Genomic DNA, 27101 nt, shown 5'->3' on the forward strand with positions numbered 1-27101 from the left:
TTCTCAGATGCCCGAACCACCTCAACAGGCTCCTTTCGATGTGGAGCAGCAGCTGCTCTACTCTGAGCCCCTCCCGAATGGCCGAACTTCTCACCCTATCTCTAAGGGAGACGCCAGCCACCCTTCAGAGGAATTTCGAAATTCTAATGAAGTTTTTTTTATTTTAAATTTCAAATATCTATATATTTGAAATATCATTATCTTAAAAATGTTAAACATGGAGAATGATTTAAGCAGCATTTGAAAATGTGTGCATAATATTTATGAGCTACTGTAACCTTTCACCCAAAGAAAAAAGGCCACAAACAGTGAGGCAGATATTTTTATTCAGCACTTTATGATCAAGTTTACAACAACAGGACAGCAAATTCTAAAACTCAATTACACATTTTCTTAGGGCATGGTTATTTAAATCCAACTCACTTTCATGAATCCATCACGATATGACAAACATAATAAAGTTTACATAAAACAATCCAGCAGGTCGAATGTATCAGAGAAAATCTTTAAAAAAAAGAAAAAGTGCAGACCAGCTTTCATAATAATTAATTTAGCCATAGTATTTTAAATGTAATGTAAATGTAAAATGCCATATCATAATACTATAAAATAAAATATGTTGCATGGGCAGAGGTAATTTAAAATGAAAATCCTCCAGCAAAAAAAATCTCTGCTTTTTCTAGAAACGTATACAATCACAAAAGTCAAATTCTTTCACAATATTTATAATGATGGTTTTATTAAGAAAACATGAGGTTTCTGCATTGTATTCATACTTCAGTCTTTTATGTTTAAAGTTTAAATGGTTTACAAGCATTAATTACATTAAAGAGGAGATCAGTGCGCTCATTTCCAACTCCAGAGCTTTCTTCTCAGGCTAGTAAAGTAGCTTAATGTGATATCGAGTATTTTTTACTATTATTATTTTTTAATCCTCTGAGAAACAGGCTACTGTCACTTTAAGGCCCCTCCCCTCTCTTAAAACTTATCTTATGATTAGCCAGCTTTCAGAAGCCAGTTGAGGGGCGGCACTTGGAGCTTGTGATCTGTACTAAAAGTACTTTTCTTTACAGGGATTACATTTGCATACCTCAGTATTTAAAACTTTGGCCACGTTTAACATGAATGTCTAATGCTGTATTATAAAATATATGACAGAGAATAAAGCCTCTTTAAAGTCTGAATACAGCAGGTTATGTTTGCTTGCAGCTACTCAACAGGTATAAAAGAGAAACAGAAGTATTACACAACCAGGCAGTTGTTGACAGACATATATATTCATCATATTGTAAAAAAGAAAAAAAAAAGAGTATTACATCTATATTTACATACAGCAATATGTGTGTTTAGAATTTTTAAATAAACAGCTTATATGGAGCAGTAAGTGAGAACATACTGGAGGGTATAAAAAATAGATGGCTCTTTCCTTCCCTGCTGTCACTCAGTTATTATTTGGATCACAACAACCTGAGATCAACCAGTGCCTACATTAAAGGGACTCCACTATGTTTTTCAATGAGTTTAAATCCATTTTTAACAATTTAATTTTTCAAAGTTTGTTGTTTTTGTTGACAATAAACTATATATTTTTTTAACATTTAGGATTCAGATAGGGCTGAATTTGATCGATCATTTGTGCCTTCTCTCTGTAGGTTTGAGTCAAAGCAGTCCTGTAAATTGAGCTGTTCCAGTATGTTTAGCTGGTGGACTTTGCTGGACTGTCAGGTGGATTTAGAAAAAAAAAAAGAAAGAAATCCAATTTGCATGCCAATCTGAGCTCAGATGCAGATTATTTAACAGGTACTCACAGTTCTTAAACAGCTTTACGGAAGATGATTTATTCAAAATTACAGAAATGACTATATAATTATAATAATATGCTGCACAATTATCATTCAATCCTTTTTTAAAATATATAAACGTATGGTTAAAAATAATAAGTGTCAGATGTTTTAATGGTTTTGGATTCTTGTGTTGAATAAAATCAGACTGTAGATTTAGTGGAAAGTCTGTGAGGTGTTATTTGCTAAATTTTAAAAACTTTTCTCAGATTGTGCTGATCACCAGCTGATCACCAGCTCTAGCTACGAAAGTCTTCCCTGCAGCGCCAACAAACCCAGAACCTCCGACTTGTCTTATGCTTTGTTTTTATTTAATCCCAAATCTGCACTTTAATTTCTACTTTTCCTCAATGAATTTGTTGCTGTAAAACCAGTGATTCAGAGTGCAAGACCTACAGCCCTGAAAAAAGGTTTTTACAATCTTGGACTTATTTATTTATATTCCCTGTTTTGTCCGTTTCTTGTGTTGGAATGTTTCCTCGTTTTGATCGCATGAACATCGTCATCTCTTTAGCGTCCAGTGTAAATGAAATCTGAGAAAACAAAGGGACAAAAAAGGGAAAAAATGACTATGATTTATGTGTGCTGCAGACAAATACACAGTTTCTACTGAAATATATAAATGCAGTTTCAGTTCAACTGTCAAACACAGAAATGGGACGGTTCACGTCCACAGGTGGACTGTTTCATTTCTGGGCTCCGATGACAAATGTTAGAAACAGTCTCACCTCTGCAGTACTCAGGGTTGAAATTTTCATAGATGGGGTAGAGAGGGTTCTCCTGTTCGCTGCGATGCTTTCTGGCTCTTAGGACATCCCGAATACACTGATACAGGAAGGCATACTGGCACTGCAATGCAACAAGACCGTTATAATGTTGTAATAAACACCTTCCGGTGCTTTTAGAGCATTCACTGCAGAATTCATTCATGTCCCATGGAAAACACAGACATTAATTTCACTAACCAATAATTTGTCAGTTTCCATCAATAACCTTTTTTATTTCTGACAAAAACACGACGATAACAAAATAAAAACTAATGCAAAAGGACAAAATACTATTGATCCTTTCGTCAGCAAATAAAATTGAATTGACAAAAACACATGATTAAGACTAAATCTAAAACTAAATCAGCTTTGTTTTTTCTTTTTTCTTTCCTTTCCCTCAGGTCATCTGGATCCGTTTTTTTTTATCAGTTCCCAGTCAGAACCAGACACGGAGAAGCTGCGTTCAGCTTTTATGCTCCTTATATCTGGAACAAACTCCCAGAAAGCCTCAGATCAGTTGAAACACTCAGTTTATTTAAATCCAGGTTGAAGACTCACCTGTTCTCAACTGCATTTGAATAAAACACCAAATCCACACTTTTAAGCTTAAATTTCAAAACTTAAATTTTAACTGCTGATATCTACTGTTCTGATTTTATCTACTGTTTTGCTTTTTTTTTGTTTTTTTTAATTAATTTTAAATCCATCCATCCATCCATTCGCTTCCGCTTATCCTTTCCAGGGTCGCGGGGGGGCGCTGGAGCCTATCCCAGCTGTCATGGGGCGAGAGGCGGGGTACACCCTGGACAGGTCGCCAGTCTGTCGCAGGGCCAACACACATTTTAAATCATGCTTTTTATTTGTTTTTGTTTTTAATGTCTCTGTAAAGCACTTTGAATCACCTTGTTGTTGAATTGTGCTATATAAATAAACTTGCCTTGCCTTTATTTGTTTGATCCAGGTTTGATCAAGATTGACAATTTAGTATTATAACGACAGTAATTGGTAGAATTTTCAGACTACCATATTTGATAGCTTCCATTATTAATTTTTTTCTCACGTTTTAATGATGTAGCTCCAGTTTAGTCTAAAATTCTCATTGTAATATTAATAGTTGAACTTGTTTTTTATGTACATGTGGAATACACCAGGCACAGACACACGCACACACAGGTAGGTACAGCCAACTTCCACATTTATTCAAGTGTTTGTTGTTTTGACAGCTGACTCAGTCACACAGTCTGACAGCTCACGAGCCCAGCTGATCTCTCTGCTGGCCGCTCTTCCTCGTCTCACTATAAACACAGCGGAGGGAGACCATCATCAGTCCATAAACAACATCAGCTGTTCTTACCGGCCTCGCAGCGCCGCCCTGATGAGCCTTCCGCTCCACTCCTCCCCTGCAGCTGCGCCCGGGGCCACGCCTCCGCCACAGTACAATAGTATTTTTTTTTGATTTGCTACAAACTGGTTTGGGTGTGGTAACGTCATCATAAACTGTTTTTTCAAAACCAATTTGCATTCAATATTTACTAAAAAGGAGGATAACATCCTATTTCTAAATCTTTATTGGTAGTTAAATTCTAGATTAGGTCAATATTTCCTGATGTTTCTTGTCTAATAGTTTCAGTTTTAATGATGTATTACCATAAACCATGCAGATTTATCAATAGCCAATAAAATCTGGTTTCTTTTCTTCCAATTATTTGTTTTTTTGCGACTGGTTTATTTCAAAGTCTATTGTTGTTTGCCTTTGCTTCCATGTGGGACTATCCTTAATCATATTCTAATAAGTAAAATTGAAATAATGACTAAAATACCTGCTAAACATAATGAGATGAACTGAAGTGCTACAATCACTGGTCTAAGTGGGAGAAATGTCTGGTGTACAAGTTGAAATCAAATAATCAAACGAATGTCCTAGAATTCAAAGCTAAATACTTAAATATTTGAATGTAGCTCTTACCTCAGTCTGGACCATGTGCTGGCGGTGCAGGCGGAGGTCGAACACGCAGCCGTAAAGGTCGATGGTTCCTTTGGAGTCCAGCTGCTGCAGAACCCGATCCAAAGCGATGAAGGTCCCTGTGCGCCCGACTCCAGCACTAACAAGCAAAAACATCCAGTTATCAAAGATCTTAAACAGAGAATCAAAGAAGGTTCAAGGACTCAATAGTTCACTTTTTTTTTGGGGGGGGGGGGGTTTCTAATGGCGGGATTCTGTTAACTCACAGCCAATCAGATTTCTCCCTGAGGACAGCCTCAAGCATCTACCTGCAGTGAACGACAGTGGCTCCGGTGCTGGGCGATCGGTCCACATAGTCCCGGGCTGTCCTGACAAACTGGATCAGGGACTGGGTGCTCTCAGGGACGCCGTGATCAGGCCACACCGTGTAGTGGAAGTGACGCAGTACCCGAGGATAACTGCAGCTGCTCTCCTGTCCAGGTCGATAATGGATTTATTAGGATTGTTATCACCCATAGCGACATTCAAGGTCTGGATTTTGAGGCTTTAGATATAATGTAACATAACGACATAACGTTCGTTTCAACATAACATAGTGGAAATCAACTTTTTCATGGCCACACCAAAAACATGCAGAAATAATCAGAATAATCCTTCTGTAGCCTCTCGATTCACCCTCTCCATGAAACAAGGGTGGTTTCATGGAGGTTAGCTCCTCCCCTTTTAACAGATATTTGTACAGCAGGTGGGTGGACTCTCTGTCACAGAGATAAACATACTGTATAAGGATATCCCCTTAAAACCTCAAATCTCTGCAACTTTACAGACATTGGTTGGCCATGTTTATCACATGAGCTTTATTTGGAGAAGTTATGAAAATGAAAGCTTCACAATAAGTATATCCCTTCTTCATTCTTTAGATATTACTGCTTTTCTACATTTTTACGCTGGAATAAAAAACGAGAGTAAAAAGAAACATACCGAGGTGATCTTGAACTCTCGGATGGTCCACTCAGGCAGGACAGACTCTGACAGCATCTGAATGACCAGATCACCGTAGTACAGAGGCTCTCTGTCTGCAGGCCAGTACTGGTCACACTTCACCTGGAAACACAGCATTCATATAGTTTAATTACTTCTCAGGGTTGAGTTTATCTTCCTTTGCTAACCTGTGAGAAGAATCTGGAGCTCTTTTCAGCTTGCAATCAAAGCTCATAATTTCAGTTTCATAATCGTTCCACTCAAGTGGACATTTTGATCAAGCGGACGCCTCACCCGTCCTTTCTCCACACACTGGGTCACCATGATGATGTTGTAGACGCCGTGCTCCCACACCATCCGCCAGAAATCATCTTTTGTGCCCGGGAGCGGCCCCTGGGTGGCAATGTACTCCCTGCGGTAGTTATTACCCTGCACATGTAGGCAAGAGAGGCGGTATTAGTGTCATTGTCAGTGAGTGCGCTCAGTTTGTGCTTTTTAGCATGTGCTCATACAGGTATGTAGCTGGCGTTGATGTAATCGGAGCAGGGGTCGTCCTCCAGGTACGACAGCTTCACTCGGGTAGAATCATCTAGAAAAATGAAGAAATAAGTCACCAGCGGCTTTCATTATCTTTAACGTGTAGTTTAAACTAACTCTAATGCAATGAGTACTGAACTGGTTTAATAAATGTTGACTGAATTCCTCCCACTACATCCAGCATCCACAGAGCAACGTAACCATAAGGCGTTTTAGCTCCATTTTTGGTCTCCACCTGTTCTTATAAATAATTTCTGGGTTTTTAGCTTCTTAAGGTTTCTCTTACTTCAAAAGCTGTAACTGTCTGCTGTTTGCTGCTGAGCTGGGCACTTTTAGAGGTTATTTATTAAGTAGTCATTTACCTAAAATCAGTTTGAACACCCAGAACTAAAAGTGTGAAGGCTATAAAAGCACCACAGGGCGACAGCCAGACTCTGACTCTGAAGTATTGCTAAAGTTTTCTTGTTTCTTGTTTTCTGTGTTTCATCATTGTAGAAGTTTCACTAAAATGTCTTTTTTCAAATTTTTTTTATCAGTTAACCTTTATTAAACTGTCAGTATATAGAAAAAAGGCCAATCAGTTTGGTAGTGGTAGTGTGGTAGTCTTGAGAGGAAAAATCAGGGATAAATTAATATTTATTAATATTTATTAAAAATTGTTTGCCAGTTTTTGGATAACATTAAACATTTTGGATTAAAACAGGTTTAACTGATGCTCTCAGTCATTCAGTTATTCTTATTTTTTTCTTGCAATTTTAAGAAAATTTATATCATCTTATTGCAGCTTTGCAATAATACTAAACATCAGATTCGCACATTTAACCTTAACCCAGCCAAAAACGAACAATTATGAAAATTGCCCAATTAAATTTCTATCAGTCTACTTAGTGAAGAAGCAACCATCATTTTGAGCTACTGAGGGCATATTTGTAAAAGCAATAAGCGCAGATTCCTTATAGTTTAATCAATATGGTCACATTAATGTTTCACCATAGGGTAAAGGATGCAGTTTATGTCTGATGGTGAAATTCTAACACATCCACTCCAGAATAAGTAATGAAAACAGCGTCTCTCACAGCTTTCCTGAGGTTCTTATTATTGAATGTGAAAGATGTGTGAATGCGAAACAGACTCAGTAATGACTCATTTCACTGAGAGAGAGAGAGAGAGAGAGTGTGTGTGTGTGTGGTGTAAGTGTGTTTACTTCTCTGACAGTTAATTATAGAGGTGATGTTGTAAATGTGGCACCTCAAGTCATAAATCTGATTTTTTTGCAGTTAAAAATAACGGATGCTTAATTACTTTATTTTAAACTGAGGATACTTCAGAAGGAAAAACTTTGAAAATGACAAATTGTGGATGTGGAAATTACATTTATAATTGCGTAAAACAGATGTACCAAACAATCTTCATGTGATTAGAAATCTGTCTGTATATCACTCCCATAGCAAAAAATCAATGAACTAACATTTCAGACATTTAAAACTAATTTGGCATCATCCCCAACGACGCAGACAGAAAACATTTTCACAGATGTATCATAATTTTAAACATTACATTTCACAGATGATTCATTAATTGAGTAATAACAATTAAAAAATCAACTCTTTTGTGCTATTTCAAGCAAATGTTATTGTTACCTGAGTAAAGATTGCGTCATTCAAGGAAATTCAGATTCCGTGTCATTATTTAAAACCGCTCCTTTCTTTTTCTTTCTTTCTTTTTTTTTAATCAATCCATCCTTAATATAATTTAGCTGTTTTTCAGCCCATCATCACACTACCTTTGAATGAGCAAAAATTCAGTTATGCAAATTCATTAAACTGGACTCGGATACGAGGGCTGAAACTTTAAGATCAATTAAATTTGGCCAGTTGTTGGTATCAGCTGATCAACTGGTTGGAGGACATACCATTTTATAGTTTTTAATCTGCTGGTTGGAAAAAAGATGCTATGCGAAACTATTTTGTGACGTGTGGATAATAAATAATATAGAGGACAATCTGCTTGGGTGGCTAAGAAATGGAAACAAAAAGCTAATTAAATGAGTAAATATTCCACATAGATGCTGTATTTTCAGTAGTATTGTGTAATTATGAAGGCTTTTATCACCTCAAGCCTCAGAGTTCATCCTTGTCACCAAGGGAACAGGTGCTGCCTCATTAAAGCTCTTGACGATGTGATAATTGCCATGATTTCCACTTTGATTTATTTTTCTTTCTCACTGAGGGACTTGAAGGGTTGTCAGCTAACTGTTATGTGGAGTGACTGTTTTTTTTTTCTTTTTTCTTTTTAACTTTTTGAGAAGCAAAAAAGCTTTAAAGCTAAAAACTGCACTTACATGGCAGGATGTTGTTGTAGCGGTTCTTTCCTCGGTTTTCCGGCACTCGGGCGACATCCATCGTCTGGTTACGGCCGACATCCTTCAGATCCTGAACAGAGATGAGAATAATTACATTTGTACAGTTATAAACATCAGGACTTTGTGACTAACAAGACCAGCCAAAATCTGCTTTTGAAGAAAAGCAGTGCCATTCCTCATCAGAGTCATGGTACATTACTTGACCTTTAAGTTTCAGAGAAGCAATGATTGAAAAGCAAAATGGTTCTGAAAAGGCGGGCAAGTCAAACCAACAGCCAACTGGCATAAGCATGAGCCCAGAACAAGCAGTTTGATTTGCTGTGAAGTTGGTACACAATTGGAAGACTTTCAAGGTTTTTGAGTGTAAGATGGGTGTCCAAAACCCAGAGTTATTCCAACAGAGTGATCTGATGTTATTCAACTGAACTGCGAAGCACTTTGATGCAGTTTAAAAGACCTATTTTGTTTTATTTTATCAGTGACTGTATATCACAGAAGTACTTGTTTTTTTTAATTTACCTGATTTAATTTAAGTTCATTTGTTGTTATTAATACCCACACAGTCAAAGGGACTGTGTGGGTATTAATTTTTCCTTATTTTATAGTTTTAAAGGTGCTCAATGATGTCAAGAGAGTGAGCCGTGTTTGGTGAGGAAATAAATGGCTGCACCCGTTAGAGACTCTTCTGTCATTCTTAATGCCAGGGGCTGCTACAACAGTGATTTAATATTATTAATATGCAAAACCTCTGGTAAAAGAAACAGTGTGTCTTTCTGTCTTCCTGAGATTTAACACTCCAAATGAAAACTGAAGACATGCCCAACAAACAAATAGTATGATTGATCAGGTTCTTGAACACACTTTTGTAATAATTTTCATACACTTACCTCAAACTCTTCAGAAAGCAAGTAGTTGGAGTCGGCCTGCAGCTTGGTCAGATGCGACTCGAAATGGCCCGCTTTGATAGGACTGAACAGAGAAAGATAGACAAATACTCAGCAAAAGGTATATACTGGAGGTAGAGTGGTGATTTTTAGCCATTTCAACAAATTAATTACATACAAAGTTTCAGAAATAAAGCCTAAACTCTCACCTGGTGATCCGACGGTTACTGCAACAGAAGATTAAAAAAATGAATTAATTCATGTGACAGTACAATAAGGTGGTGAAACATAGGTTGGTTTATAAAGGTGGGTAATCAACTAGACAGTAACACAAACATAATACAGGAGTGAAAATGATACATTATGTATAGTTTTATCGCCTCTTGTAACATTATGCAGTAAGAAGAATACAATATGGTTCTGTTATAGCAATATTTCCAGTCTAGTAGACAGTCAAAACATCTCTATTATTTAATTCTTTATCTATTACTTAATTGTGTTGGTGAAGTCTTTATCAAAGAAAAAGCTGCATGTAACAGTCCAAAATGTATGCTCTCCTAGAGCTTTCTTTTTCTAAAACAGTCCAGCGAGCTGGATTGGAGTCCTTGTTGTGCTAATTCTGGCCCCTGGGCCTTACATTTGACACCCTTGTTCTAAAATGTCATTGACTGTGATTTTATGCAAAAGTGGGGTTTAATTTAATCATCTATAATTTAGCTGGTTCAATCAACACTTAAAACATCTCATATACTCAGTCAAAGAAAACCTTACATTTGTGACCTTAAAGTCATTTTAATTCATGGCCCACAAGCTGAGGTGGGCTGGCCTATCCTGTGACAGAATGATGGACAGGCTGAGATGTCTGACAGACGTGTAATATGAAAGATACCACAACAACAGCCTATTTTTACACATTCGGTGGGTTTAAAACACTTGCGTCTAATCACATTACTGCAATTTACACGCCTTGCAAAGCTGTCCCGTAAGCTGAATCGACCCTCTGGTCGGTTCTGGCCTAAATAATGCAGGAATTTTTCATCTGCGATTTGTTTCCAAGTGAATTTGAGATCTGATAATCACTGCTACCAGCAAACGCAGAAGAGCATCGTCTTTATGTCCAGTTAAAAAACACGCTGTAACTGTAAGCTGGGGTCATTTATGAAGCACAGAGAAGCTTTGTTTCTACTCTCTGTTACATTTGTGGTTGATGAGCTGTGGCCAATATACAAATGTATGCAGACACACACACACACACTAATTAACAGATGCTGCGGCCTGTGGTGGGTGAATGATGAGGTAATCTGAGAGAGGGAGCGAGCACTTTATTGGAAACTAATTCTTCTTCACACACTCACATATTGGACGTGGGAGGTGTTGGAAACTAATCTCTCCCTCTCTCACGTACTGAAGAAGAATAATTATAGATGTGCCACGCACACAAACTTACCTCCGGACGCCCATATACATCCCTGAAGTTGGAACTTCTTTCCACATGCTCATCCTCACCACCGGGTTCTCCTGCACAGCCCTACACAGAAAATATCAGCACTGATTAGGAACATTAAGATCAAAGAGTTAAACCAATGAAAACATTTGAGCCGTGCCCTCTACGCTAATAAACATGTTCACCAAATCACAACTAATTAACTCTGTAAATTAGCTTAACAGCTAAATGACTGTGAGAAAACTGATGTGACATTTTGGAGCTAATTTTCTGTTCAGGGCTCTGTTGTGGGGCCATAAATGTTACATAAAGTCATGAAGCCAGTCGGAAATTTCACACTGATGCCACAGAGACAACGCCCCATCCAGAGTTAGTGGCATTGATGGTGTAGTATTAAAAAAGAAATGTGTGTTATCTCAGATATGCTTTAAAAAGCTGTTAAAGTGTCCATCATTTTGACTTATACAAGAGGAAATCTGCAAACAGAAGAACAGATTCAACTTAAAGGTAAAAAACTCTAAGCTGTAGTTAAAAAAAAGTTTACTATTCTGTTCTTAGTCTGAAATAGAAAAACTTTTAAACTTAGCCAAATTATATTCTCCTTTTTCTTTGCTGTCATATGGTCCAAACAAACATGATGGTAAATGGTCTGTATTTATATAGCGCTTTACTAGTCCCTAAGGACCCCAAAGCGCTTTACATATCCAGTCATCCACCCATTCACACACTGGTGATGGCAAGCTACATTGTAGCCACAGCCACCCTGGGGCGCACTGACAGAGGCGAGGCTGCCGGACACTGGCGCCACCGGGCCCTCTGACCACCACCAGTAGGCAACGGGTGAAGTGTCTTGCCCAAGGACACAACGACCAAGACTGTCCAAGCCGGGGCTCGAACCGGCAACCTTCCGATTACAAGGCGAACTCCCAACTCTTGAGCCACGATCGCCCCACATGACCACAGGTTCAAATAATGAAGTAAGTGTTTGAAAACGGTAGAAGCCAGCAATCCAGTGTTTGGATCTCAGCCTAATCCGGCTTCATCAACAACTTTTCCTATATTTCACTTTGTTTTTAACTTGACTACAAACTCTGGCTTTCCCGCTTTGTTCTGATCGGTTTAACATTTGTTTTGAAGATTATGTAATCTGTTGTTATATTAATATTTCCCCTCTGTGTCTATCTCTGCTCCACTCCGTGTGTGAGGAAGTGCACTCAACGTGAAACTGTGAGCAGGGAAAGGATGCGCTAACATGACCAACTGGAGTTCAACACCTTCATAAGTCTCTAAGAGAAAAAAACCTAGATGATTTAATTTGAAAATCATTCAAATACACAGCTGTGTTTTAAACTCCCAAACACTGACTCATTCAAAGCTCCCGTAGTGGAGTTTCAGATTAAAGAGCAGGAAATGAGCAGCACATGTTTTGGCTGATCTTACACTTCCAAGCGTCCTTGAGGTAACTACAAGCAGAACACCTAGTGTACTCACACTTTGCGTAGCCTCTGTCTGTAGGCCAGCAGAGAGACGACTGCCACCATCATACCAATGAGGAACATGCCAGCACTCAGACCCTCCACCACACCACCTAGAGGCTCTGACAAAGAACAACACATATTGGGAGATAGCTGAGGTTAGACAGACCAGCTGTGATGTTTCAGCTTTTACTTCATGTGCCCTTGAGTGGAAGGTGTAGATAAAACATCTGTGTCATATTAATGAGTCAAAACTCAAAGACAAATTTTTAAAAATTTAGATGAGATGGTCCCAAAAATTCATTAATTCTACTCATTGCTATCCTTAGTTTACGGAAAAGTTAGGTTTGGTTAAACTCAGGTAAAATTTTTAAAAGAAAAAGAATAAAATCTTTAATCATCAGTGAAAATGGTCGGCCGTCTCACCTGCGTGCGTCCGGAGTGGCTCTGACAGGTAAGTGTCAGTGAAGAGTGGCTGAGAAAACTCTCTGTGGTTCTCGTCAAACAGTCGGGTGAAGGCTCGCACGCTTAGCCTGCGCGAGCAGACACACACACACATACACGGTCAGTAGATGAGGGGAGGTGTTTCTGTGCTCAGTGGCACTTCAGCAGCATCAGTTTCTCATTACCTGTATGATGTTTTGGCTTTCAGCGGCCCGTCACAGAAGGCACCGTAGCTGTCACTCAGATAGAGGTCACCGTCATGGTAATGATCACAGGATCCCCCCAACCGGTCTCCTCCTGCGCCCAGGTTCACCTCCACCACCTGATCAGGTATTGATTGACCACATTAATATATTGACAGATATACAACCAGCACAGTTCTTATTCAGAGGGTGACTGTGATCATTTTTTTAACTTCTTCACTTTTTTAAAAATTATCTTAAAAAATGTAATAAAATTAAATATTTTAATTCTAATGTCTTAAATTTTAATTATGCAAATAAACAATAAATAAAAATGTTCTTCGTGAAGATCAGAATCTTGAGTTTAATCAGCACCTTTATAATGACTAAAGGTTTGGTTGTTTATGTCAAGTCTACAGAAAACAAATATTTTGTTTGCATTTTTAGAAAAGTTAGAAAAAGATCTATTTCAACATGTAATTTGCAGATTACCTGCCCAGCAGAACTCTCAGTGTCCTGTGGACAGCGGCTGGGGAAGTAGGCAGTCTGATAGGCTCTGACGGATGAGTTGCTGATGTAGTCGCGGTATGAGGGCAGTGGGTGGCGCTGTTCTGGCTGCAGCATTTCATTGGCTGTCAGAAGAGACAAAAAAACTTGTCTACCTCCAGTTTGTCTGTCTGGAAATGAATGTAAGTCAAAGTAATGTAAACATGTGTTGGTGTGTTTGTACCATCAGACTCGGCCACGATCACGGTGAAGTATCGGACGGCTCCGTTGGTGTCGCTGAACCAGGAGCAGTTAAAGCGAAACAGGATGGAGGATGACTTGATCTTCGATGACCTTTTGGTGACACATACACTTTGAGGTGGGACAGGAGGGCCTGAAAGGAGAGAGGACTGGTTAAACAAATATAAGTGCCATTTTGACTTTTTATTGAATATATTTTTAGCTCATAATAATTGCAGTAATCATTGTAAAAATTAAGTTGGAATTTTTGTTTATTTTATCAAGATTTGGACATTTTATCAAGCTCAAACTATTTTATAACTGTGAAATTATCATATGACATACATGATTATTCATGGCATTTAAAAATATTGTAATATTAATTGCAAAATAAACAGCACATTGAAATGTTTTTTCTGAAAACTCTGAAACAAGAAATGTACAAAAGTTTATAAAAACAAAAATTCTCAAAAGAGAAAAACAATATTATGCTTCCACAATCAGCACAATAGTATCACATGGTGATCATCACTACTAGTATACCACAACACTGTGAAAAGTATATAAAAATATAGTTTTGTTGTTTCTGAAGAAACTGGCTTTTCCAGTTTCCATTCGCTCTTTCTCCCAGTTTCATCCTTAGCTTTCTCTCTTCCTGAAATGCCACCTATAAAAAACTTGTGGATTTTCTGCCTCTTTCTGTTTCCAGTGCGCTTGTGTCAGGATGATTTATAATGCAACACAAGCACAAAGAGGGAGGAAGAGATGGACGTGAACTAAGGGGGGACAAAGAGAAGAAAGGAAAAGGTTTTAGCAGAGGAGAAAAGTTTCCAGAGTGTTTGGGGTCATGGTGACTTTTTCAAAAAGGGCAAAGAGAAAAATAAAGTGACACTTCAAAGATTAAGAACCTGTGTGTGTGTCTCCTTCCTTCATTATGAACACACACACACACACACACAAGTTCCCTTCTGTTGTTTATTTTTTATTGTAGCAGGAGTTGACTGCACCAGATGTTCAAACTCGGCCTAGTTAGATAGAATCATAGGAGGAAGTGTGCTATTTAGAGGTTTTAGACCCGTAATAAATTAAAGATAACGCCTTTTAGTTCCAATTCAGTGTAAGGTATAGCTACATACATATACAGCAGAAACAAATGGGTTTGACAGCAAACACGGAAAACCAGATGATGTCGAGTCAGATCCCTTCTGTTTCTCTCTGGCACCCATGACAGGATCATGAAGTCATGAAGTTGGCTTATTCAAATAAGAGCTGGGTTTTAGAGTGAGTGAACAATCAATCACAATTTAGTTTGCTTGTAAAATGACAAACGTGACCTTAAACCTGAATGTTATTAGTGAAAAAACTCATGGCGAGTTCCCTAAAATGTGAACCACAATCTGGGAGTGAATTATGGGTGGACAGCTGACGGGCAGCTGTGCCAAAGTCAGTGATGTAAAAAAAAATGTCTGCTGGACGCTTTTCTTGGACTTTCAAGTAAGGAGAAATCTGTTCACAAGAGCTGCTTTATGTTGCTTTAAGTTAGTCATGGGCTGCTAGTTTGACTCATGGTAACTGCTAATTGAGTATTTCTAGCTTGCCATGTGATTACTGGTTATTGTTGATGTGTCAATCACAGCAGTAAAGTCAAACATCAGTCACTGAATCCCGCCTTAGCATTCCACCCGCTCCTCCAAATGTGATTGTGTTTGGCTACAGAAACCCAAGATGGCAGTGGACATAAAGCTTAACTACAAGTTAAAAACATTTGGGCATTTTTAAGGAATTAGTTCAGAAAAGTATAGAATAGTATAATGCCACTGAAACAGGTAAAGAAAACTGACTATGCACAAACTTGGAGTAAAGTCAGTCTTCAGTTCCCTCTTTGTTTCCCAGGTGAGCAGTCCTACTTAAACTGAGGTTTTATTTAAACAACCAAATCCAACACTTTACCTGAGGGGAATATTGGTGTGTGTATGTATGCTTGTCTATCTATCAATATGAGGACCAATGAAATTTAATGAAAAGTGAGGACTGTTCTGGGTCAGTCCTCACATGCTTAAAGGGTCTTAGTTCAGGGCTCAGGTCAAAAAGGATTAGGTCCAGGTTAGGTGCCTGAGACTGCCTTATGTAAATGAAGATCCTTGTAAGTGTGTGCTTAAACTCACGGTCGATCATAGTGACGGTGGTGTGTGTCACCGGCGGGCTCGTCTGTCCGGCTGATGACACTCTGACCGTCACAGAGTATTTCCTGTATGGCTCCAAGTGGTCCAGTGTCACCGCTGTGACGCCTCCCACTAGCTTCAATGCTGAGATCAGCTCCCGGTCATCGTAGCGCCGACACTCAACCTCGTAAGAGTCAAAGTCAGCGTGTGGAGGTGACCAGGAGCAAGAGAGGGAGGAAGAGGAGAGAGGGAAGCAGTGGATGGACTTTAGAGAAGATGGACCTAGAAAAGAGGAGATAAGGACACAAGGAGAGGAAAGAAGTATAGAAAAAATGAAGACAAGATGAGAAGAAAGATGATGAATGAAAAGTGACAAAAGGAGACAAAAAGAACAAGTCCAATGAACTTTCTGTTTCTCACTTTGCTTATTTTCAAGTTTGACCTTCATGAGTAAAATAAATTCCCTGTGGTGTTTATCTTTTCAAAACAGAGAGCGACAAGTCTGCTGCTGCGAAAGTCCCCATTTATTTTTCCTGATCAGATGATAAAATCACTCTTTAAGAGATGATGAATGTTCCTGAGGACAAAGACAGAGGCAAAGGACAACACATTTGTCATTTTTTGGGCTGGGAGCAGACAGAAGATAGAAAAATAAGATGGAACTTTTGTATTCAAGAGGTGAAAATAAGGGCCTTTGATCTGTAAACATAAGCTAATTATGACATAATTATTGTACTACAAAATTATTTGGATTAAAACTCCTGTGAGTACAACAGATAAATAGATAAAATCAGCACTAATCTGACTGCCCCCTCTTACATTAGCCAAACCAAATAAGTGAATATTTTGCTGAGATTAATTCATTCTTATTTCATTTGTGCTCATTTCTGCTGACCAGTTTTTGATTGGTTATTTCATGCAGTTTAACGGTTAGTAGTTGTTGAAATTCATTCGATTTGGGTAAGAGAAGAAAGCAGGCTGAGTCCGGGTAGGTGTCAAAAATAGTGATCTTTATTTTACACACTTTCAGTGTGGGAAGAAAACTTGCAATAGATTATTCTGTCAACTGATTCAACAATGGTAAATGATTAATCAATGATAGGTCTGATTATAACTGTGACCATAAGAATACAAAATAAAATATCTCTTGTCCACATAGTCATTATAACTTAAATCAATATGAATCCATGATTCAGTGAAAGTGTACACAGGTTACATGTAGAGACAGCGTCTATCAATGTCCTCCAAGCCTTTTTGAAATGTTAAAAATAATGGCAAACGATTAAAGGTAATAACAAAAGCTTCAAGCTGTTCCGTTATCATCTTTAAACATTTAAAGATGGATTGATACTCTGCTTTTTGGTTGTAAAAATAGTTTTCGGGCTTTGGGGTGCACTCGCCTGGGTCTGTATTCAGTGAAGAATGAATACAACATACCTCTGATAAACAGACATTACTTGCATTCAGTTGTTTTTCAGAGGGATTTTTTGAGCCTTTTCCTTTAAGTCGTCGTTACTCTTCTAATGATACACAGGGAACTTTTGGCCATGTACAGATCTAGCTTTTAATTTTGTACTTCCTGTCTGAGTGAACTCAAAATAAGGGCTTCTCTGTGGGTATTTATAAATGTGTTAAATACGTCATCACTTCGTCTGCTGGAAATTAAAAAAGGAAGCTGTGAAGAGAAACTGGGTCAGATTTATTTAAATATATGTGACCTGGATATTTTTTATTCCTCTCCCTGATGGTTTCAGTCCCTGCAGCCAAAAACCCTCTGGACAAGCAGGATAGGATTAAAAATGGATTTAACTCCACAGAGAGACTCAGAGCCTCTGTTGTGCTGCCATCAAGTGGAATAAAATCATAAATGCAGCTGGTTTGTAAAATGCTTTTAAAGCTTTGGATCCTCTTCTTGTAAGCTGATAGTATTTTTTAATGTTTGCTCAAATTATCTATAAACATAAATAAAACCATAAAGATTGTCAAATGTGCGGTCAGAGGTTGATTAATCCTGATCTGATTAACAGAAAATGCAAGAAACATGCCAAAATTAATATGCAGAAAAATTTTCCACTAACAGGAAATATTAAGAGAGTAAGGTCAGTATAAATATGTCTGATTAAATACTCGCACAGTAGTAATTGATTTATTTTTCTTCCTTTAGGTTCCCCCTACTTGTTCTTATGTTCCTCTGGATTGGCTGGCTCCTGACTGTTGGTCCACCTTTGGCTCCGCCCCCACTAGTAGTCATCAGAGTGAAGTTGTACTCTCGCCCTGGAAACATCCCGCCCACAATGCAGCTGGTCAGATGGGTTTGTGTGACCGTCAGCTGATCAGGAGGAGTCCACTGCAGACTGAAGTTACTGTAGTCTCCTTTGGTGGGAACAGCCCACAACAGCTCTATTGTGTCATTGCTTGGGCCTTGTTTGACGGACAGGTGGGCAGGCGGTTGGGGAGCTGGGGAAAAAAAAGTAATCAAAATAATTTGGCATTTAAACTACATCAAAAAATGTGCTTGTGTGTATTTTCATTTCACTCACAGGTGCGCCCAAATGCTGAAACATTATTGGTCAAATCTCCACTGTGCGTGATAACCTCAGCACGGTACAGTCTACCAGGGACCAGCGCAGTGAAGGTGTGACTTTTGTGCTCCGCACCAAGAGTCTGGGCTCCCAGGATGGATCCAGAAACATCGTACAACACCACCTTACGTAACAGGGAAACAAACAAATCAGCATGAGATTCTAATTGAGAACTCCACTGAAATTTTTTCTGTTTTAAAATCGGAGAGTCACGGGGAGGAATTTTAATTCTAAACCATAAAGACCGAACTCTGCAAAACATGGCTAGTGGGATTTATTTTTTTGTGGACTGAAGGAGGAGGTCATGTTTGCAACAGTTTAACTGCAGATATCACAGAGATACATTTACCTCATAACTGCTAAAGCTTCCCTCTCCATGGTGCCAGCTGACTCCCAGTCTGTCCGTCCATCCTGAACTCTCCACCTGTAGAGATGAGACTGGAGATGGGACTGCAGAGCAGAGGGGGGACAAAAAGGAAGAAGACATTTTAACAATGTGACTGAGGTAAGTGAAATGAGAAGAAACAGAAAGAAGAAAAATTTAAGAAAATAGCAAGGAAAGATGGAAGAGGAGAAACTATCTGACTAAATGCCGAGAACGTGGAAAAAATATCTTGAAGGTGAGAAAAGATGAGGACAGAATAAAATGAAGGCTAAGCGATGGCTGTGATGTTTGTATCCATACAACAGCACTGACTGACCGGTTCTGGCCAGCACAGATGATTCGCTGCTCATGTCTCTGCTCCAGCTCACCACCTGCAGCTTGTACAGACTGCCTGCTCTCAGCCCAGAGAACACACAGCTGTCTGCAGCCGAGCCCACCTTCTGCAGGTCCACCTGTTCATCTGCATTCTGAAGAACACACAGCGCACATTAACACGATGAAACTTAGCAAGAACTTAGCTTAGAAACTTAGCTTAGCATGAACATCAGGAAACATGTGAATGTTGATCCCACCGTGTGATGATCCCTCCTGCTCCCAGGAGAGCCCTGCCTGTGATTGGTGGTCCCCTCAGAGATGCTGTACAGGGTCAGGTCATAGATGTCAACATGGCCATCGGATGGACGCCAAGAGAAGGAGAGAGAGGAGGTGTTGGCTGAAATGACCAATAGATTACTGACGGCAGCGGGACCTGAAGAAGAAAGGATTCACCTTGGGTCAAAGTGTGCATTTACAGGAGGTTCTTTCAGGAGGTTCTTTAGTGAAAATACTTCTTTTGACATGGGAGTCTATGGGGCCTGAATGACTGCTGGAGCCTCTAGTGGATGTCACAGAAACTGCAGGGTTTCAACACTTTTTAAAAAAAAAAAACATGTAGCAGAAGAGTCATAGTTGTATCATAACTAGTTTTATATGTCATTAACGATCCGTCCTCTTAGTAAAAACTTCTAAATTGCGACTTACGTGTTTGCCCCTCTGCGCTTGCCTCCAGTGACGGCACGCCACCACTCAGCGTTACGACCCTCACGCGATACCACTTCCCTGACGTCAGACCTTCCAGAAGCTTGCTTCGACTCTCGGCTGCGACCGTTCTATTGATCACCACAATGCCGGCCTCGTCCAGCAGCTGCAGGCTGTAGCTGTCATATGCGCCCACTGGTTGCTCCCAGCTGACGGTGAGGCTGTGGGTGGTGTGATCATTATCAGCCTGGAGGGCTGTGACTCTGGCTGGAGCTGTGGTGAAGGAGAGAATTTACCTATGTTCAGTCTGCACTGATCTAAATGACAAAACTCTAATAATCTGTCAGGTGCCTTACCTGTCCTGCCTGTGGCTGTGTTGCTATTGCTTAGCTTCCCACTCATCGATTGGACAGTGATGGTGTAAAGGTGACCTGGGGTCAGCTCTAAAAAGTCCAGGGTGGTGACATGTTTGGGAACAAGACGAGTGTCGATAATGACTCTGTCCTAAAGACAGAAAGTTGAGAGAGAAGTCTTAAGTCGTCTGTTACTCCACCACCTCCGCATCCCTTCATTATACGGTCTGAACATCACCTATTCACAGTGTTGGGGAGTAACGGAATACATGTACCGCCGTTACGTATTTAAAATACAAAATACGAGTAACTGTATTCCGTTAAAGTTAGCGTTTAAAAAGGTGGTATTCAGAATACAGTTACTTTGTTGAAATAAATGGATTACACTGCGGTACTTTCCTGTTTCTTTTTGTCACGGGTCAGGACTGTTTGGGTTTTGTTTGACAGCTACGTTCTGTTGTTCCAGGCGGCAGCGTTACGGTTGCCATGGTTACAGTGCGACGCTCTCTCTCTCTCTGCGACTGTGTGTTTCCTGGGTGAGAGAGCGCCTTTTCGTTGTTGTTGTTGTTGTGCTAAGCTAACAGGCAGAATGCTACAAGCATAGCTCTAAAGAATGTAGCATCATGGGCAGTGTAGTCCGTGTTGCAGGGAGAATGGACTGCCATACACGTTATGTGTCTGTGAGCACGAGGAGGGAGAAAAAGGGGAGTGGAAAGGTACGAGTTATCATCGAGGAAAAACGGGAGCTGGAAGCATGTAAATATAATAATAACCACTTCAGCCAAGAAGAGTGCCTGACGAGCCCAGTTGTAAGTAAGCTATTAGGACTCGACTGTACACCGTGTTCGTGTTTTCCTCCGAAAACAATAAGTTCCATTGGAGCAGTCTTTCAACGCCTCTCTCTTGTCTCTCGCAAGAAAAGTTGACCCACACAACAAAGTAAAGCTATTTTTCGGCTATGAGCCGACAGGGACCCCACCGTATTAGTCAGAGGTCCCTTTACTACAGTTCGGAGTCGCGGACCTTCAGTAATAGTAATAAATCATACAGCAATAGTACATTCATGTTGTTGTAAAAAGCATGATAATAGATTAAATGGTAAATGGCCTGTATTTATATAGCGCTTTACTAGTCCCTAAGGACCCCAAAGCGCTTTACATATCCAGTCATCCACACATTCACACACTGTAATCCAAAGTATTCAGAATACGTTACTGTCATTGAGTAACGTAACGGAATACGTTACAGAATACATTTTGGGGCATGTATTCTGTATTCTGTAATGGAATACATTTTAAAAGTAACCTTCCCAACACTGCCCATTCATCAGTTGACCCAATGCGTACATGAGCTGCTCGTGTTGGTGTGGAACTGAAAGTACACACATTTTTAGATGTCTTTAATTTTTAATACATTTAATTTAAATTATGAGTTCATATGACTGCTGAATGTTTTGAGCTCAAACTAGGGTGTACTCATGCTGGGAATGTTTGCCTCGTACTGTCCTTTAGCACAATTATCCCTACACCCAGGCCCATGTTTGTTATTAAAGCAATTTTTACAGCAGAATGTTGATTTCCTGTCTGAGTTATATACCACACCCTGAACTGTCATCTCGTGCTTTGTTGTGTTTTTTTATACAAATAAAAACATTTCCATTATATTATACTTATACAGAACAGGTACAAAATCACACTGAACCTATTATTCCATCCAACTGTATACATTTCAAACTAATATGTTTATGATAAGTGTGAAACTTGCAGTGTTTCATATCAGATGCATTTTTATGAATTGCAGTTGAAGTTGGAATCAAAAAAGGGGTTAAACAAATCATGTGGTGAGGTGTCTTTGGTAGTAACTTACCACGGTCAACAGGGACACAATGTACATGTCCAGATCTCCTTCGCCAGGCATCCAGGAAGCCAAAAGTCCAGCAACAGAGTCAGTCAGACCAGGTTGTGGAACCAGGTGGAGGTTTCCTACAGCTCTGGGAACTGAAGACGAGATGGATTTACTAAACTTCAACCCAAGATGCTTGCAGTGAAGCTGTGAACATATACTCTGCATTTCTAACCTGTTCGCCCCTCAATGAACTCTGCTCTCTGATATGATCCACTGAATGTCGCCACCACAATCTTATAAAGCCGCCCAGGCGTCAAAGAGGTCAGCCGGTGTTGTCGCACCTCACCACCCAGCGTGACCGGAGGGAATACTCGAGAATCGTTGAAGAGCAGAGTGACCTGGGGGTACAGGAAGTGGTGCAGTGAGATGAGTTCATCCTCTGGGAAACAGGGGTTCAATTCATGTTTGATGATACATTTTAACATTGTTAAATCATATCAGTGGGAAAATGCACTTAGAATACTTCACTTACTCCGCAATTTTTAAGTAATTATAGTATAGTTATTTTAACCATAACCCTATTAAACATACTTAAAGTACCTGCTTACTCGATCATATTTTTAAATTCCCTCAGTAATATCTGAATTACAACACATTATAGCTGATACTGATTATTTAGACCGGTGTTCAGGTGTTTGTCTATGAATTACTAAATATTTTTTAAACAAAGTTTTGTGAAGCACACCTCATAGTAATCCACGTCTCCAGGGGCAGGGCTCCAGGTGATGTTCAACTTGTCGGTTCCTGCATTGCTGAGTAACAGATTCTGAACAGCTGCAGGAACTAAAATACAAAATTCATCCCAATCAGGAGAAATAACACACACAAAAAGAACTTTTCTGTAATATTACCATGTTAGGTCATTTTTCATGTTATCTCTCACTCACAGGTGCGTCCATCAGTGGAGATGCTGCTGACATAGTCTCCACTCCAGGTTTCCACAGTGACAGTGTAGAGTCTACCCGATGTCAGAGATGAGAAGACGCACTCGTTGTGTCCTGCTGAGACACTCTTATTCTGCAGCACGGTGTGATTGTAACGGATCAGAACCACGTAGCGGTCGAGAACCCCAGCCGCTTGGCGCCAGTACACCTGAAAGTATGACACAATATGATCACATAGTAATATTTAAAAATTTAAAGAATCAATCAATCAGCTTTATGACTCTCTGTTGGTTCTAGCTTTACTCTTATTTGTACGTTTGATAACTCCTTCACCCAAGTTAACTAAACCTAGTTATGGCTAGACCAGGTGCTCTAGTTCAAAGCTGATGGTGGGGTTCCTCAGGGCTTGGTACTTAGCTCATTTTTATTTTTAATACATATGTGCTCAGGCATGTTAGAGTAGTGCACATCATCAATGTTATGTAGATGACACCCACATCTATTACAGCTGTAATCCCGACACGAATAAAGTGTGCCACCTGTTTTGCAGACAACAGCCACTCCTGTTTTAGCTGTAACGGTTTGTGTAATGGGTGCTAATTTGTTCTCAATTAAGCCACCTAGAAATATTTGTTTTGATGATTATTCAGCCTTAAAACAGATAAGCCCCACATTAATTTTGGCTGTGACTCTTTTGTTATGTGTAAGATTAAAGTGTCTTAAAAACATGAAACATTTAATTAAAAATATATAGTTTATACAGAAATCCCAACACATTATTTGAGGGTAATTTAAAGTAGTGAGAAATTTCCTTTTAATCTACTTTTGTGTCTTGTCAAAAAAATGACACTTTTGCGACTTAATTCCTCTTAACAAATCCATAATTTAGTCTCTCAGAGCCTGAAGTCGCAACACAGGTTCAGAAGTAAAATCGTTTTTGGACTATCAAAAAAAAAAACCCCCAAACATTCAAATATCCCCGAAAGTTGTCTTTTTCTGAGATGTAGACCACTTAGGTGATCATTTCACTAAGAGAGCTTTAAAAAAACAAATAAAACAAGTAAAAAACTGCAACAGTAACACCACATTAAATTAAATGTTATTCTTGTTACACAGATATACCTTGAGGAAGTTGTCTCTTCCAGAGTGAACAGCTATTGGATTTTGCACAGTGGCTGGTTCTGCAAAATGGAACAAAAGACAAAGCAACAGAGATGTTTTAACTTAAGTACAAACAAAACTGGTAGATGGTAAAATAAACATAAACTCAGACAAATATAAGACTTTAAAAGGACTGGATTCTTACGTGTTCGAGCTAGGACGGTGGCGGAAGTCTCCAGGTCGCCACTCCTTGTTTTTATGACCACCGAGTAAAGCCGGCCAGCCTCCAGCGACCTGAATGAGCACTCAGGTGGTGAGGAGTGGGACACAACAAATTTATGTTTAGAAATTCCCTTCCTCTCCTCAAGGCAGACCAGGTAGCTGTCCACGACTCCTGACACAGGACGCCACGACACCTGCAGAGCATCAGACTTGCCGCCATTTGAAACAGTTATCTCAGAGACAGGCTCCGGGGCTGAAAATAAAAATATAATTGTATCGTTTTTACTACAGTGTTAAATATTTGTAATATAGAGAATGAAATGAATGTATCTCTTTAAAAAAAAGTGCATAAATTGTAAATTCAAAAAAACATAAATAACCTTTATCCCCTTTGTTTCTCAAACTTTTCTTAAAAACAAACAATGAAAATTGCGTATGCCATTGCAGATACAGCAATGATGCCACTTACTGACCAATAGAAGGTTATTTGAGGGGATTGAGGGTGGAGTCAGGTTTTGTTTCTCTACAGTCTAAATACTGATTCGTTAGCAGGAGAACAATACAGACATTCACATCCAGAGGATTCTGAAAGTATCTGGAACATTCTATGGGAACACAGTACAGTAAGTGCTCTGAACAGGAAGTGTGTGTTTGCTTGTATAAGTGTTTATGTGAGATGTAATATGAGTCTTAGACTTTCTGAGGACATTTAAAAGACCAAATAATGCCAAATTTTGTCTTCACATTTAAACAGACCTTTAAAGGGTCACTGCTGAGTCCAGACTTAGTTATGGCTCAGATTGAATTTTAGGTTTTGGTAGAAGGTAATGGTCCCAAGAAAGCGACAAGTCTATTGCTATAGTGCCCATGAAGACAGGTAAACAAGTGTGTGTGTGTGTGTGTGTGTATGTGTGTGTGTGTGTGTGTGTGTGTACAGGAAGCCTTTGACCATTAGGAGCATTTTGGTTTGTGTGGAACATTCCAAACGTTCTTTTTAGTGTTTCAGCCATTGTTCTAGAAACCACCTGATGTTGTCACATAACATATTTTTACTTACCACTTTACCTAACTTTAACCACCACAACCTGAAACCACACCAGGTGGTAACCAACTTCTCAAAAAAATAATGTCTGACAAGTCATCAACATGTCATGCTTTCAATAAACAAACAAGAAAAAACCCAAAACATTTACATGTTTTGTTTTGGGTTTTTAAGCAGTTATTTTACAACATTATTCATCTGAAGAGAAGTAAGGAAAAAAATTGTTGTGTTGAAATCATACTCTTTCTTTTGACTAAACTCTAATATTTCCAGCGAGCCTGATTTTACAGCGGTCCACAAAGTCGACTCAGGAGATTTTTTAGTTACTGTAAACTGTCTGCTGACATTCCTGTTCAGACTGTTTGGTTGAGAGGGTCACTGAGTTTTTCCTGTTCACAGACGCCGAATCTGTTCACCACAAGGGAACACACAGCAATATTGTCTCTACACAATAAGATCCCAGCAATCAAACGGTGTTACATAAGCTGTCGTGCGTTTGCATGTTTGTGTGTTGTAAACATTTCACAGTTTCTCTGGCTTCCTGAACAGTAACAGTTACTGTAAACTGGAGCTTTTTTGTTAACATGATTTTTCCCCCTCTGAAAACAGAATAAAAAATGAGTGTAAATAAATATTGAATTCCAAACAATGTCACATTCACGTGTGCAGAGGGAGTACAAACACAGCTGTGCCCTCAGGTTCATTATTTAAATACAAGCACTGATTTTTTTTTCTTTTTCAGCCACTCTGTTGGCGATTTGCTTCTTTGTATTGGCTTGTTATCCTATTTCACGACCCAAGCTTTAGCTTTAGAAAAGGTCATCTAGCATTTGATTTTAGAAAATTAATGTTCAAAATAGGACATGTGGAGGGTTGGTGTGACAGAGGAGGATATCAGGGATTTATTGAGATGAGGGTTAGGGTTGGGGTTAGGCAGATGATCTGCTGTGGTGACCCCTAAAGTGAGCAGCTGGAAGATGAAGAAGAATGATGGACTATTCCAGATGGGCAAAACATTATCCTTTATAGAGGTGCTTGCACTTACTGATGATTAATCAATCAAGTAAAATTGATTAGCTGCTACTTACCCAGTTAATTTCTGTGGAAGTAGGGAGTTTTGACCTTATTTTTCACATGATTTTTATTTTTAGTTTCTATATGTATTTTTTTTTTTATGATGTGAAATTATTAGAAAGGAGAGACCTCTTAACATAACCCATTAACAAGAAATACATTTTCATCATAGACTGCAGAGATATAAAGGTTTAATAAAATGTCACCTGTGCGTGCCTCCAGACTGATGGGTTTAGACTGTAGCCTCCCACTGACAGTGACAGCCTGCAGCCTGTAGAGGGTGCCAGGTGTCAAACCAGCCAGCAGCAGAGAAGAAGAGCTAACTGAAACGCTGTAGTTCTGAACCACAACACTAAAAAGGAAAATACATGTTAATATTCACACTGACATGAATAAAAGTTAAAGCAGAGTGGATAAATGTATAACGAGGGACTTTAAAAGCAGCTGTAGATGTTGCTGGCTACACATACTGCATGATTGCAGTTTGACTTCTATCTGTTTTAAGACGTGGGCTGAAAGATGAATGATCTCAGACCTCGTGTAATGCTGTAGATTTTACAAGTGTTTTAAATACCCTGATCAAACAGAAGTTACTGTAATAGTTTCCTTATAGACACACCTATCCTGTAGCAATGTCAACATGTACAAGTCTACATCTCCTGGTGGTTTTGTCCATGAGGCCTCAAGATTGTTGACGCCCATGTTTCTCAGAGTGAAGGCATGCAATTCCATGGGAACTGAAGACAAAGAAAAACACATGAGAAACTT

General features: G+C 39.2%; 1 protein-coding gene across 1 annotated transcript in view; it reads right to left on the bottom strand.

Moving 5' to 3' along the window:
* Positions 1-318: 318 nt before the first annotated feature.
* ptprb (protein tyrosine phosphatase receptor type b) overlaps positions 319-27101 on the bottom strand; it is a 39095-nt gene continuing 12312 nt past the window's right edge. Inside the window, exons 9-40 of the mRNA XM_085387713.1 lie at positions 26953-27070; positions 26540-26685; positions 24201-24470; positions 24017-24075; positions 22898-23102; positions 22696-22793; positions 22183-22348; positions 21972-22102; positions 20109-20256; positions 19756-20025; positions 19308-19483; positions 19052-19202; positions 18700-18800; positions 18309-18474; positions 17944-18225; positions 15772-16050; positions 13611-13760; positions 13373-13512; positions 12884-13020; positions 12681-12787; positions 12271-12376; positions 10783-10863; positions 9545-9562; positions 9339-9420; positions 8431-8521; positions 6065-6141; positions 5847-5981; positions 5553-5675; positions 4880-5043; positions 4575-4710; positions 2570-2690; positions 319-2374 (exon numbers count right to left, since the gene is read on the bottom strand). Coding sequence (XP_085243839.1) covers positions 2352-2374; positions 2570-2690; positions 4575-4710; positions 4880-5043; positions 5553-5675; positions 5847-5981; positions 6065-6141; positions 8431-8521; positions 9339-9420; positions 9545-9562; positions 10783-10863; positions 12271-12376; positions 12681-12787; positions 12884-13020; positions 13373-13512; positions 13611-13760; positions 15772-16050; positions 17944-18225; positions 18309-18474; positions 18700-18800; positions 19052-19202; positions 19308-19483; positions 19756-20025; positions 20109-20256; positions 21972-22102; positions 22183-22348; positions 22696-22793; positions 22898-23102; positions 24017-24075; positions 24201-24470; positions 26540-26685; positions 26953-27070 — 4457 coding nt within the window. The 3' untranslated portion in view covers positions 319-2351. The remainder of the gene's footprint in view (positions 2375-2569; positions 2691-4574; positions 4711-4879; positions 5044-5552; positions 5676-5846; positions 5982-6064; positions 6142-8430; positions 8522-9338; positions 9421-9544; positions 9563-10782; positions 10864-12270; positions 12377-12680; positions 12788-12883; positions 13021-13372; positions 13513-13610; positions 13761-15771; positions 16051-17943; positions 18226-18308; positions 18475-18699; positions 18801-19051; positions 19203-19307; positions 19484-19755; positions 20026-20108; positions 20257-21971; positions 22103-22182; positions 22349-22695; positions 22794-22897; positions 23103-24016; positions 24076-24200; positions 24471-26539; positions 26686-26952; positions 27071-27101) is intronic.

Source organism: Rhamphochromis longiceps, linkage group LG17 (assembly GCF_057381845.1).
Source record: "Rhamphochromis longiceps isolate RC_006_pf linkage group LG17, R_longiceps_female_GT1.1, whole genome shotgun sequence".
In the NCBI taxonomy this organism is placed as follows: Eukaryota; Metazoa; Chordata; class Actinopteri; order Cichliformes; family Cichlidae; genus Rhamphochromis; species Rhamphochromis longiceps.